Source organism: Microcebus murinus, chromosome 10 (genome assembly GCF_040939455.1).
Source record: "Microcebus murinus isolate Inina chromosome 10, M.murinus_Inina_mat1.0, whole genome shotgun sequence".
Lineage (NCBI taxonomy): Eukaryota > Metazoa > Chordata > Mammalia > Primates > Cheirogaleidae > Microcebus > Microcebus murinus.
The window spans coordinates 5938349-5951773 of NC_134113.1; the positions used below are offsets into that span (position 1 = coordinate 5938349).

The following is a 13425-nucleotide window of genomic DNA, read 5'->3' on the forward strand; positions in this document are numbered from 1 at the left end:
AAGGCCCCAACCGGAAGCACAGAGGTTTATGCTCAGGCACTGGGCACTGCCTTGCACTGCCCCAGGTCGGTCTGTCTTCGGCCGAGTCCCCGGGGCAGCCGGTAGGAATCTGCAACAAGGCTTCCCCCGCCCAGCAGCGTCGGGCAGCGTTACACACTTTCCTGCTCCCAGCGACCTGCAGGGATGCCCCTCAGTGTTACAGATGAGGAAACTGAAGCTCAGAAAAGCAAAGCGGCTTGCCCAGTTCCTCTGCACCACACCACGCTCCCTCCAGGCACAGGCAGGGGATGGTTCTGCCTCCCCGCACATTGCACAGGGCCTGGTGTGGGCATGCTCAGCGAGCCTTGGCTACGGTTGGGGTGTTCTAGGCAGGACCCCCAGACCTCCCCAGTCACACAGCTAGGGGGGCAGCCCCCTGCAGAGGAGCACCAGCCCACTGTTCACCAGCTGCAAGACCTTGCTCTGGCTCCTTCCCCTTCCTGCGCCTCAGTCCCCTGAGCCTTCTCTAGGGTGGGCACAAGGCTCCCACCCCATCCGCCTCCGAAGGATAGACTCAAGTGAGACGCTATGCGTGAGCCCCCCTTGTCTGCCCCATGCCCCCTCTGAACAGCCAGGATAAGGCAGGGGATGAGAAGGCAGATGCCAGGAAGAGACGTGCAGCGGCCCTGCCCCTGCCACGTGCTGTAGTGTTCGGCCCCCGAATCCCTCTGAGTGGACGGGCACTCAAGACCCCTCAGACCACATGAGGAGGCCTCTCCCAGGGTCTGCTTGTCTCGCTTCTGGGGTGGCATCTTCTCTGCTTCTGGCGCCCTCAGGCCTTCTCCCACCCCCTTGTTGCAGACCTGCAGGGCACTGTCCCTCGAGTCCACGTGGCTTCAGCTTTCCAAGCATCAGTGCGGAAATCCCCACCCACCACACAGGCACATGAGGGTGTGGTTTGCCACCCTCTCAGCACGTCCCTGGAATCGTGAACCCACGTGGTGCCTCTGGAAGACATTGACAGAGTTTTACCGTGCAGAGAACTCCCCTGAGCAGGGCGGTGCTCAGGCAGGTGGAGGCCTGCAGGGCGGTTGGGCCTGTGGGCCTTTTATTTCCACACAGCCTGGCCAGAGTCAGCAAAGGGCCTACACAGGCCTGAGTCACCCAGGCTGTGGGCTAAAATGGCAGAGTCACGGGCACACTGGGACTGCCCCAGAGGCCACAGCACCCTTCGAGGGTCCACAGGCATCAGGTGTGAGCAGTGCTGGTGCTGGCTGCCAGGGGCTGAGGGGTCTTCCCAAGCCTCCTTTCCCATTTTGTGGGAGCCCCTGCTTTGTCAAGGCCACGGTCCTGGCCTTCATAGCCTCCCTGCCTCCAGCTGCACCAACTCCCCCCCACACACATACATGCACACTGTCACCAGCATGTCCCCTAGGCTGTCCTGGGACGGACTCATCCGGCAGCCCCCCTCAGCAGGCAGACAGCTCTCAGGAGTGGACATCTGCTCAGCTGGAGGCGGACCTGGTGTCCCCGGCCGAGGTAAGAGCGGAAGCGTGGTCAGGACCAGGGCACTGGCACTTGCGGATGGGGCCAGGCCCCACCACCCCACTCCCTGCCGAAAGACAGGAGGTAGCATGAGCTCACTGTGCCCGCACAGTGCTGGACACGAGCCTGCTACACAGCACCAGGGACAAGCCACGGCCTGTCCCGGAGTTCAGAGGGTCCCTCAGGAGATGGGACAAGTGAGGGGTACCAGGGCCACTGTGTAAGGGCCTCACCAGGGGTGTGGCTTTTGCTTGGGGTGATGGGGGCTGTGGAGGGCCCAGCAGTCAGCGGAGGGAAGAGGCTCAGAGGGTCAACACACTGGCCAAGAGGGTGGCTAACCCTCTTCACAGCCAGCGTCAGTTGATTCTGGTGGCAGAGGGCAGGTGGACTAGCCCTACCTGAGGCCTCGACAGGTCACATCCAGGGCCTTGGGCTGCTCGAGTCACCAGGGTCAGGCCTTCTAGACACAGGGTATATTAGGGCTGCAGGGTCTCTGGGGGACACTGGGCCCACACGAGACTCACTGGATCAGAGCCCCTGGGGGTGGCTGGGCCCTGCACGGTTGACAAGCCCCTCGGTGATGTCCGGGCTCACCACAGGTGGGAAACCCAAGGCCTTGGCCCAAGTCCCCCAGTGTGTTGGAAGCTGAGCCTGGCGCCACGCCTAGTTCTCGTTGCGGGCGCTGCGAGCGCTCTACTGTGGCCTGTGCGGGTGCGGCCGCCGCGCCGCCTCCCCAGCCGGTGAGCCTGTTCATTTCACTTCTGCCACCTCGGCTTCCACTTCGCTCTCCCAGCACCCTGACTCTGCTGCTGGGGACACGTGGCTTCATCCTTAGCACCCTCCCTCACCAGGGCAAGGACTTGGTCCCCTTCGTTGCCAGGGTCCCCTGACGTGTCTCTGTCGGGAGAGCGTGTGGTTGATGGGAGAAACCACCCCCCAAGTAAACGGTGCCACCCCGGGAGTCAGAAGACCCGGGGCGGCTCCAGAAAGCTTGCAGGGGTGAGATGGGGGCTTCCAAGTCCTGAGCTTGGGTGTGACAGCGTGTGGACGGACGTGGGCAGTGTGAGAGGTGGGGCCAGACTCATGTGAGAGAGGCAGGGTCTGGGCCTTAATTTCCCCAGATAAATGTTCACTCCTGAGGGGTGTCAGGTTCCTCTCTGTAGCCCCCTCTCCTGGCCCAGTTGACCTGTGTGCTGCCCACTGGCCTATGGCCTCCACGAGACCAGGGACTGTGTCCAAGGCACACCTGCCCAGCACAGTGCAGCGCAGGAAATAACTATCGAACAAGCCAGCAGCTGACTTTGGATGCCAGGACTCCACACGCAGAGGTTCTGTGAAATGTCACCGAGAGTGAACATGTGGTCACAGCCACAGAACGGTTTGCAGAGCACCGTCACACCGCTGTTTTGTCTGGACCCTGCCAGAACTATGTGGTAGCTGTCAGCGTCTCCAGGCCGCACATCAGGAAGCAGACTGCAAGGAGCAGAAGGACTTACCCAAGCTCACACGGCCGGCACAGGGAATCCTGTTTTTCTGACTCCATAGCTCACGTTGCAGCCACTACACTGTGATTGAGACTATCTTTCAAGGACCTTGCCCAGTCCTAGGTGGTGTGAGCAGGCAGTGCCCACTCAAAAGCTGGCACTTGCCGCGGCTACTCCCAGCATCCCGCCCTGTGCCCCGCTGCCCTGTGTCGGAACCCTGGCCAGGCTGCACACAGCGGTCCCGGGGAGCGTCTTGCCTCCCCTGCAGGGCCTGGTCCAGAGCAGGAACTGCCCTGGGGAAAGACCAAAAGCTGGGCCTTTTACTTTGGGATTTCCTCTCAAACTTGAGAGCCCCTGCCAGCCCTGTGGCCTTTGCCAGCCCAGCCCTGTGGGGTGAGGCAGTTCTACCCCTGGCTGGATGAGGAAGTCAGGGCACCAGGCATGCAGACAGCCACCTATCCTGGCACCGGCTCTGGCCCCTGACTGGGAGCCACCTTGAGGGCCCCCTGCCACAGCCTGGCATGTCACAGCTCAAGTGCTGGCTCCCCCCAGTAGCCGTAGGGTGTGAACCCATCACCAGCCTCACAGGTGTACAGCCAGGTAGTGGCTCAGGACCCCTCCCTTAGAAGGGCCCATGATTGATTTCACATCCTGCAGTCTCTGTCTCGAAATTCTTAGCAATTTTCGGACGAAAGCACTTCATTTTTATTTTGCACTGGGTCCCACAAATGATGTAGTCTGTCTTGCTGGACAGGTTGCTTCTCTGAGCCTCAGTGCCCTGTCTACAAAAGCACCTCCCTCGGGCTGCTGTGAGCCTGTCACAGTTAGTGGATGAGAGGGCGCTTTGTCGACTGTGAAGGGCCGTGCTTCGGGAGGCGTCGTTCCTGTTGCTTCTCCAGGTGGTAGGGAAAGCCCTTAGAAAGAGCCCAGGTGGCCCTCATCAGAGGCTGGGAACTGAGAGAGACCCGAGGGCTCACAGGGCCCATGGGGGCTTCTTTCTTTAGATCCCCAGGACAAGCGCTCTGAGGGCGAGCCTTGCCCTCCTCCCTGGGTCACCAGGCTTGAGCCTGCCCCAAGTGTGTTGCTGGCTGGGGTGTGGCTCACAGCCCCCAGCTCACATTTGCTGCTTGCACTTGGGCTGGTCCCGCAGTTAAGACCACCTGCTGTAGGGAGAAGACTGGCTGTTTTCTTAATCTCTGTGATAGCAGTGGCCTAATACCAGGTCTGGGTGGCCTCTAGTCTTGGGACAGAGGTTAGACTGCTTTTGAGACACTCAGAGATGGGGTCCTGGTTCCGTGCACTAGGCCGATTGTTACTGAAGGCAAGGGGCCCTGGGTAGCACCAGGGAGCCTCTACAAACTACCAGGGACCAGGTACTCAGTCCCGCCCAGGTCCTGTATGGTAGACTTCAGTCCCCATCCGCACTTCAGTCCAAAGGACCTAGGCAGATTTCATTGTTGTGCTGTCCATGTGCATTGCATTTTGTAGTGGACGTCTGTTAGCCTCAGGACAGTACAGCTGAGGTGGGCATGGCAGAAACTATTGTCCCCGTGTTGTAGGGGAGGGATGGAGCCAGGTGAGAGGCGGCAGCCTCCCTGAGGCCCTGCAGCGGGAGGAGGTGGGGACAGGTAGCCAGGGCCTGGCACAGGGAGTCCTGGGCGACGTTGGCTCTGGGCATTATCACATGAGCCCGATGAGGGCACGTTTCTCTGGCTACCCCAAGTGAGGCAGTGGTCGGAAGGAGGGACCATTGGGAGGCCATGACAGTCATAAGACTGTGGTGGCCTGGCCCAGGTGGCAGCAGTAAGAGCAGGGACTGGAGTTGAGGGACGTTAAGGAAGCAGCAAGCCCAGCCCCAGGAGAGGCGAAGGTGGGGGTGGCCTTCTGGGGCAGACTTGGGGAGGGGCTGCTGAAGAGGAAGAGTGGCTGGGGGGCTTGTAGGGAGCTGTCAGGTGGGCCTCTTTCCTCAAGGGCCCAGGGGGTCAGAGGCTGAGCAGGCGCCACCAGCCCCACCATAGTCTGCATGGCCTAGGCAGAGTCCCTCACGCTCTGCCCCGCACTCAGGGCGGTGGAGGGCACTGGAGCCGCTTAGGTGGGGGCATGAGACGTGGGAGGCAGAGCAGGGCCTGGCATGTGGCGACGGCCACAAGGAGACTGGGTGGGCCGTTGGCACCCGAGAAGGGCCCCAGGACCCTTCACTCAGAGCCATGGGCTGGGCAAGGCAGGGAGACTAAACTGCCTGGTACAGGAGAGAGTGTCCTGCAGTGGGCGCCCACGCCAGCTGTACCCCAGCCCCCTCAGCCTCAGCCTGCCCAGCGGGCAGGGGGACAGCACATTTCCAAGGCCCTCTTGGCTCTGGAAGGTGGAGAGTCCTGGTCCCATTAGGGGCTAGAACGGGAAATGGAAGGACCTGCAGGATCCCTGAAGCCTGCATGGCCAGGTCCACTCCTCAGGGACATGGCCCCAGCCCTGCACCATACCCAACCTGCACCTCCGCACGCAGTCCCAGTGCCCATCCCAAGCTCTCAGCCCCACCCCACACCTGAGCCTTAATTCCCCCACCTAAGAAACAAGCAGCCCTCTGCCCCTCTACAGAGAGGGCTCTCCCATGGAAAAGGCCCGTCGGTGGGGGGTGGGACGCGTGGCTCCCTGATTTGGGGAGAGAGGCAGGATTTCGCTCTCTGGCTGTCAGCCCAGGAGAGGAAACTAGCATTTGTTGAGCAACTGCTATGTGCTGGTACCCAGGCCAGGTGCTTCTAAGTGGGGAGTTTGCCCCTCACCTCTGCCCTGGGGGGTGTTGAGGTCCAGCCCCAAGGGGGGCCTGCCTGGTCACCCCGTGAGGGACAGAACCAGGATTCATATCCTGCCCTGCACACCTCCACTGCCCCGGTAGCTGGTCCTGTGGGAAGACGCAAGGGCGCAAAAAGGCCGAGTGCCAGTCAGAGTTTGGCCCAGGTGGGCACAGAAGCCACTGCATAAGTGCAAAGAAGGGTGGCACCTTCCCTCTGTCTGGGGCTTCGGGGGGCTCCCTGTGGAGGTGGTCTTTGAGCTGGGCCTTGAAGGATGAACGGGCAGGAGGCCTCCGAGCCCTGGCCCGGCATGCTGCAAAAGCAAGACTGGGTCACAGGATTTGTGGAGACACTAAAAGGCAGGCCAGGAGGAGTGGCGGGTCTCCAGCTCACCCTGGGACAGTGAAGACACTGGTCATGAGGAGGAGGACGGGTGGCCCTCCACAGCAAGCAGCTCCTGTGGCCCTGCAGAACCACAGATGCACACTCACGCGCACATACACACGGGAATGTCATGTTTCTTTCTTTCCCTGCACACCTCCTCCAATATGAGGTTCAAAGGAAAGAACCGTGAATTCGATTTAATTAGTAGCAGCAACTCCTGGCAGCTGAGAGTATGGATTCGTTTATTCACTTCTACGTTGGTCCCCAGACTCCTCCCAGAGAGAACTGGAGGCAGCCACAGGACAAGGCCACTAACAGAGTACACGGATTAGGGGAGCCTTCAGGGAAGGCCAGGACCAGGCATCCGGGGGAGCCAAGGTGAGGCCAGGCAGGGGAGTTGAGGTCACAGAAGATGGGCGCCCCGTTGGCTCTCCACCTTCTAGCAGCAAAGAGGAGAGGGAAGCCCACTCAGGCGCAGTTTCCACAAGATAAAAGCCTGCCAGATGTGCAGGAAGAAGCCCAGGTGGCAAGGATCAGAGGTGTGGGACAGCGGCTCCTCTGGGGCCACACCACAGCCCTGTGAGCCAGCTCTGCCAGCCCCGTCCCCCGGCCTGGGGAGGATCACTCTCACCCCAGGACGGCTGCGGTGACCTCAGTTATGCCCCCAGCCACTCTAGCCCCTTTGAATTCTGCAAAAGGAAAAAAAGCCCTAGACAAGCTTCAAGTGGACAAAAAACAGATGCCTTCGGCTTATTGTTCAGTGAGAACAGATGTTGGGCTAAGAGCCTCATCAAGATGATGGATGGTGTGCGGCCCTGAGAACCTCAGTCGTGACTCAACGACCAGGGCCACAAGCCCCAGTTGTCTCCTGGTAACAGCAGCCTGGACCTGCAGTCTGAGTCTAGGTATGGCGAAGGTTGAGGCACCTGGCCGTGGGCAAGGAAATACCAACCAGGCCCATCTCAGCACCCGCTGACTGTTGGCAGGAGCCTTTATGCAAGCACAGCCCTGTGCAGTCGGCCCAGCCCTCAGCACGTCGGGTCTTCACCAGCAACCCCACGGGCAGGGTGTCACTCTCCCATTTCACAGATGGAAGCCCGAGGCTCAGAGAGGCAGTGCAGCTTTCCTAGAGACCCACGGCTAGAGGGTTTCAGAGCCGGAACTTGAACCCAGGTCTTCCTGTCTCATAGATTCCCCCATGGACAGGGAAAGGTGGTGGCTTCTGCCCAAGGAGACTGAGCATCTGTCTCTTTTCCTCCCCAGAGACATGTGCAGTAAATAACGGAGGCTGCGACCGGACGTGCAAGGACACGGCCACCGGCGTGCGATGCAGCTGCCCAGTTGGATTCACGCTGCAGCCGGACGGGAAGACGTGCAAAGGTCAGCTCATGGAGCCGTGTGGGCACGCCGCCACCTGTGCTCACCTGACTCTAAAGCCGGGTGGGCAGGAGCAGGGGCCAAGAGCCCCTATGAGCTGGGCCCAGGGCGGCGCTGGGTGGGGGACAGTGTGTGGCTGCCGGAATATGGGCGGGCACTCGGCAGTCATTCACATTACTGTTGAAGAGGCCAACAGAGACACCCAGTCAGCACCAGGGTCCCAGAGAACACTGGTTCCATGGCACATCAGTAGGTTCCTGGCCCAATGAGATTCTGATATCAAAGAATTTGGCTGCACGCTGGGTCAGGCAATGAAATGGGCGTGTCTACTGTGGGCCTTCCTGGGCCTTCGGCGACTCGAGGCTTCCCAAGGAGGGCAGAGCGTGGCACGTTTCCTACCCACCTGACCTGTAGTTACACGGGGCCTTGCCAAGCTGGTGGGCAGAGTTAGGCACTGGGCTGTTTGGGAGGTGCAGATCTCATACTGGAAAAACAAGGACACTGTGTCATCGTCACTGGGTGAGCAAAGCAGGGAGATTTCAACTGAAGGGACAAGGATACGGAAGGACGTCCACTCCCCTTAGAAAGTGGCGGCTCCTGAGGGTCTGAGATGACCACAGCTGAAGAAGGGCGGGGAAGGGCAGTGTGCTGGTGGCTGGCGGAGAGAGAGGACAGAGGCTGAGCTTTCCACTCAGTCCCTGATTCTTCCTACAAAGAATTACCGAGTGCCTCCTGGGGGACAAGGGACCCTCAGGAAATGAGCAGCACAGTGAGCTGGAGGAGCTGGCTGAGCTCTGGAGACAGGTGCCGGGGAAGGAATGGGCCGGCCCTGCAGGCGGGGAGGACCGTCGCCAGGCCCGGTGACTGTGAGCCGGAGAAGCCACAGGCCTGCCAGGCGGGACATGGGGCCCAAACAGCAAAGCCCCCACGTGCCCCATGGCTCTGGCCACTCTCCTCCCCGACCTTGCCAGGCCTCGGAGGGTGGGGCGTGGAAGGGGAGAGGAACTAGAGCTTTTAAAGTCCCATGAGTGAAAATATTGAAAGCGGAGGTTAGAGTGATTTAAAATAGTTTGAGATGGACTTCTTTTTAAGCCTGTAAAAATAAACAGCGTATTTGACTTCTTCCCTGCCAACTCACTGGGAAGAACCCAGTGATTATTGACAGAAATAACAGTTCTTCCTCCTGTGTATTTGAAAATAAAGCCCTTCTGCAGCCACCACTCAGCCTGTTCATAGCCTTCGTGGGTTCCTGGCAGGCGGGCGGGCAGGTGGGTGGCATCTGAGCCCTTGCCACATGGACTTGGTGCCAGGAGTGACTCGCTGAGGATGCCAGAGGTCTGCGCAGACTTGGGCATGCTCACAGCCCAGTGATGGCAGGGCAGGCCGGCCACTTGCGTCTCTCCGAGGGCGGGGCGGGGCCGCCGGAATTGCAGACGGAGGCCGGGGGCCAACCTTTGTGGGCCCAGGAGCTCTAACTGCAGCCCCCTGCCCTTGCCCGTCCCTTGGTGGCCCAAGGGGCACTCATCCCCTCCCCCTCCATTTCTGGGGACAGGAGGTGCTCAGGAGAGCCATCCACACAGCCCCAAGCCCACCAGTCTGAGCCCCACCACCACCACCACCACCACCGCCGCATTTTCTGTGGCTCTTCTTGAAACAAAGTCTCGTTGGAACAATAGGAGCCTGTTAACCAGGGCTGCCCCTTGGGCCAAAACTCCTATGTGGCCACCATGCGGGGCCCACTGTGCAGTCAGAGTCCTCAGGGCCCTCGAGCACCCTGGCCTGCAGTCAGGTGGTCATCTCAATCACTCACTGAACAAACAGGTTTTCTGGGCTCCTACTGCACAGGTTCTAGGGAGATGGGTCAAATAGATCAGACGTCCCCTGTCCCTAGGGATCTCTGTTGTGTGCAGAGGACAGATTTTAGTTTTTTAAATTACTAAGATGAGTGTGTATTGCAGACCACTTCGTGTTGGCTAGAGGACAGCATCGGGAGGAGCTGGCGAGAGCTGGGCGTGCAGGAGGACTGTGGGGGGGCAGTGGGTGGGGAGCAGCATTCCTGAGCCGTGGCTGCCACGCAGAGGCCAGCAGGCTCAAGGACTTGGGTCTAGGAAGAATGCGAAGGAGCAGCCGGATGGTGCAGGGCCCCGGGGCCGGGGAGAGGGGCCAGCCTGTCACCCGACAGCCTGGCCAGGCCCTGGGCAGCACTGGGCAGGGGAGGCGCAGCCCCAGGTTTCCCTTCTGAAATGATCCCTGGCCAAGCTGGGACAGTGGCCCATGGGCAGGGTCTAGAAGAGCAGTGAGATGCGGCTGTGGTGGCCCAGGCTCGAGACAGCGGGACTCTGCCAGGGCTGGCAGCAGAGATAGAGAAGCAGAGTTGAGACATGTCAAGAGATACTTGAATTTAAGGGCCGCGGGCCTAGTCTAGAACTGCATCATATGAGCGTCATCGTAACGCCATCGAGTCAGAGCCTGAGAAACCAGGCGGGGATGGACCTCTGGAGCTCAGGATCAGTATCTGGCGTTGTCCCGGCGTGGCTGGAGAGATGCGGGCGGGGGGTCCTGGCAGACCCGCAGCCCTGGGCCTAGGGCTTTGGCCCCTCCATCGGGGCACACGCCCTCACCTTAGCAAGGAGTGATTTCAAAGGCTCAGTGTTTTCTGGAAGCCAAAAAGTCACTGTCAAGCAAGATGGAAGGCTGGCAGGTAACAGAGGGCTTGGAAAACCCAGAGCTGGAAACCCTGGGCTGGAGGGGTCGTGTGGGCAGGTGGAGGCGGGGGTGGGAAAGTGGGGGGTGTTTGCCTGAACATCGGGGCTGTGGGGTGTGGAGGATTTGCCCAAGGCCCCGCTTTGTTTCAGGAGTGTGCACTGGGCCAATTCTAGTCTCAAAGCTCTCTGTTCGGTGCTGTGCGCCATGGGACACTGGGAGGCGGCATCTTGCTGACTGATCCTTCAAGAGGAGGAAGGTCTGGGGCCTTCACTCCCTGTGCTAGAGCCTGGCTTTCTCTCAGGGACACCCACTCCTCTTCCTGACACCTTCCACAACAGTCTGGGAGAACCCCCACCCACTGCCTGTCTCCTCTGCTCCCTCTGTGGTGCCCTGGGCCAAGCAAGCGACCCACCAGGACTTTTACCTGAGCAGGAGCAATGGTGCCCTCGCATGCCCTCCACTTGGCCAGCCCAGCAGCTGGCCCTCCCTCCGGGCACCCCAGGGTGATGCCAGCCCACACCGCCATGCCCTCTGCTCTCACCGAAAAGCCCTCCCCCACGTGGTTCCCCCCAGTTGCCAGGCTGTGCCCCGTGGTGCGTAGGGCAGGAGGGAAATTCTGCGAGTTCCTATAGTTCACCCCCTCACCCTGGCCCCACACACTCCTCCCACACCGGGTGGTGTGTCTGCATGTTCCCTGCATGGCCCAAGACCCTACCCCGCCCTGGCCCTCAAACCCTCTCCACTGTCTGCCATCACCCTGACTCATTCTAGGAACGTTCCTAGGCAGTCGCTCGCGGGCCCTGGGGCACCAGGCAGGAGCAGATACCCCATCACTGTGGTCCCAAGACCCTCTCCTGCCCCTGAGGGCAGGTCTTGTGACAAGGGAGCAGCTGACTGTGGAGAGAACATCAGAAGGCTTTCTAGGAGGGCAGCCTTCCCAGGGTGGGTGGGCCTCCCTGCAGAGGGTCAGCGGGTGAGAAGTGGACTGCAGCCAGGTGGGGTGGCCAGAGTCCGGGCAGCCAGGCCCAGGCTGCAAAGGGAAGGCTGTGAGCGCCTGCAGAGGAGCGGCCTTCATCCTGGGAGGCCCGGGGCCTCAGAAGGCCGGTCAGCAGGTAGGGGACTCGGCCAGGTTTGCATGTGGGACCGGGTGCTGGCTGCCTGGGGGAGGGGGCGTGGGAGCCAGTGGGGGAGGGAAGTGGAGAGGGGCAGTACAAAGCTGTACCCTGCGGGCTGTTGGAATGGAGGTCGAGGGGCCGTGTGAGCCTGGCACCCCCTCGCTATGTCCTGGGCTGGCGTGGGAAGGGGGCGTCCCCCATTCTGACCCCCAGGCAGCCAGCTACACCAGCCTGGGCCTCAGGCAAACATGCCTCCCTCTGCCTGTCTGGTTGCTATGACAGCCACTTAGCAGACAGGACCAGATGGGGGAGAGGATGGGGTTGGGGGTTCTAGAAGGCCTGAGGGGCCCCTGTCGGCTTAGCAGTGTCAGCCTGTTTGATCTTGCTGAGGATGCTAGGAGAGGCGACGCCAGGAGAAGCAACCAAGGTTAGCAGCCCCGTTTGCAGACGGGAACCTGCCCCAGGCCACACAGCTGGCCAGGGCAGAGCTGAGATGGGCCTCTGTTCTCCTGGGAGCCTGGGCTTGTAGCTAGAAATTCCGCCGTCTCCTGTGATCCGGGGTTGGAGGGGAGGGGGTGATGGGGAGGCCCGAGGCTCTGCCCAGATGAGCCACGCTGGACTTAGTGTCTCTTTCTCTGGGGGCTGCAGGGCCAGGCCGTGTGCTGGAGAAGGCCCACCTCTGGGGACAGCTGCTGCTGGCTGAGGTCCAGCTCCCGCACGTGGTCTGCGACCCACCTGTAAGGTGGGAGTTCTGCTCTCCCAGGTGTGAAGGTCCCATGAGACGTTGCCAGAAAGTACGTGACACATTCGCCTCCCGAACTGCCAGGGCGCCTGCGTGGGCATCTCAGCCCCGCTCTCTTTAACTCCACGTTCTCTAATACACGGACCAGAGCCCGGGTTTCCGTTTCGTCCTTGGTGGGAAACATTCTGTGGGAACGCTGCTGAGGACTTTGGGCAGGGACGAGTCCAGACTGTTTTGAGACAAAAGAAGTGAGAGTGGCCCAAGGTCAGTCACCATGACAAGGGCTTGGGGTCCCGTGTGAAGTGGGGGCAGGTTCCTCACGGGTCAGTGCCAGCCACACTAGACAGGGGCCTCTGGGCACCTGGCCCAGCAGCCGCACTCAGGTTGGGCTTGGCAGATTCTGGTCAGTGTCGGGCAGCTCTGCTGAGACATGGCCATCGACCACCAGGAGGACATGCTGTCCATCTTCCTTGCCGGGAGGGCCTCTCCCAGCGCTCCCCTTGTGCTCCTCCACATGGGGTGAGGCCGCGCCCACCAGCCGTCCCTTCCTTTGCTACTAATGGCTGGGTCACGTCTGCAGGGGGTGACCCGTGTGGGGGCCTGGAGGCCAGGCCCCAAGGGGAACTTAGGAGTAGCTGGGACTGTGTCCCTGGAAAAGGGGCCCCTCAGAGTCAGTGCCCTGATAGCACAGAATGTCGTGCTGGCCTGGATCCTGAGAGGGAAGCCCAGGTGAGCAGGATGGGGGACCAGGTCTGGGGGACTTGGTCAGGGCTGTACTCACGGCGAGGAGGGCTGGCAGAGATGCTCAGAAGGGTGTCACTGATTTCACAGGATTGGGCCAGGCGACCTTCAGGATATAGCTGCAGTTCTTTACTGGCTGAGCAAAGAAAGAGGCCAGGCAGGTGGGGAGTATGGGTGGGGTAGTGGGACGTCAGTCGGCCCGGGGAGCAGCCCAGCTCCCACTTCCAGCCGAAGCCTTTTGAACCAGGTGCTTTATCCTTCTGAGCCTCAGTCTCCTCCTCAAACAGGGGCAATGAGACCTACCTTTTTTATTATTTTATTTTTAGAGACAGGGTCTCACTCTGTTGCCTAGGCTGGAGTGCAGTGGTGCAATCATGGCTCACTATAACCTCTAACTCCTGGGCTCAAGCGACCCTCCTGCTCCAGCCTCCCGAGTAGCTGGGACTGCAGGTGTGCCTCACTGCACCTCGCTAACACCTACTTTTTAAAAGTAGCAGCACCTTAGGAATGGGATTGCACGCCGTCCTCACCACGTGCTTCACAGCGGGTGCGCTTCCTACCCT

At 60.7% G+C, this 13425-nt stretch overlaps 1 protein-coding gene across 2 annotated transcripts in view; it reads left to right on the forward strand.

Moving 5' to 3' along the window:
- The window catches only part of SCUBE1 (signal peptide, CUB domain and EGF like domain containing 1), a 124737-nt gene that overhangs the window by 85223 nt on the left and 26089 nt on the right, over positions 1-13425 (forward strand). For both annotated transcript variants that reach the window (XM_076006930.1, XM_076006931.1), the window contains one exon: positions 7445-7561. In XM_076006930.1, coding sequence (XP_075863045.1) covers positions 7445-7561 — 117 coding nt within the window. The remainder of the gene's footprint in view (positions 1-7444; positions 7562-13425) is intronic.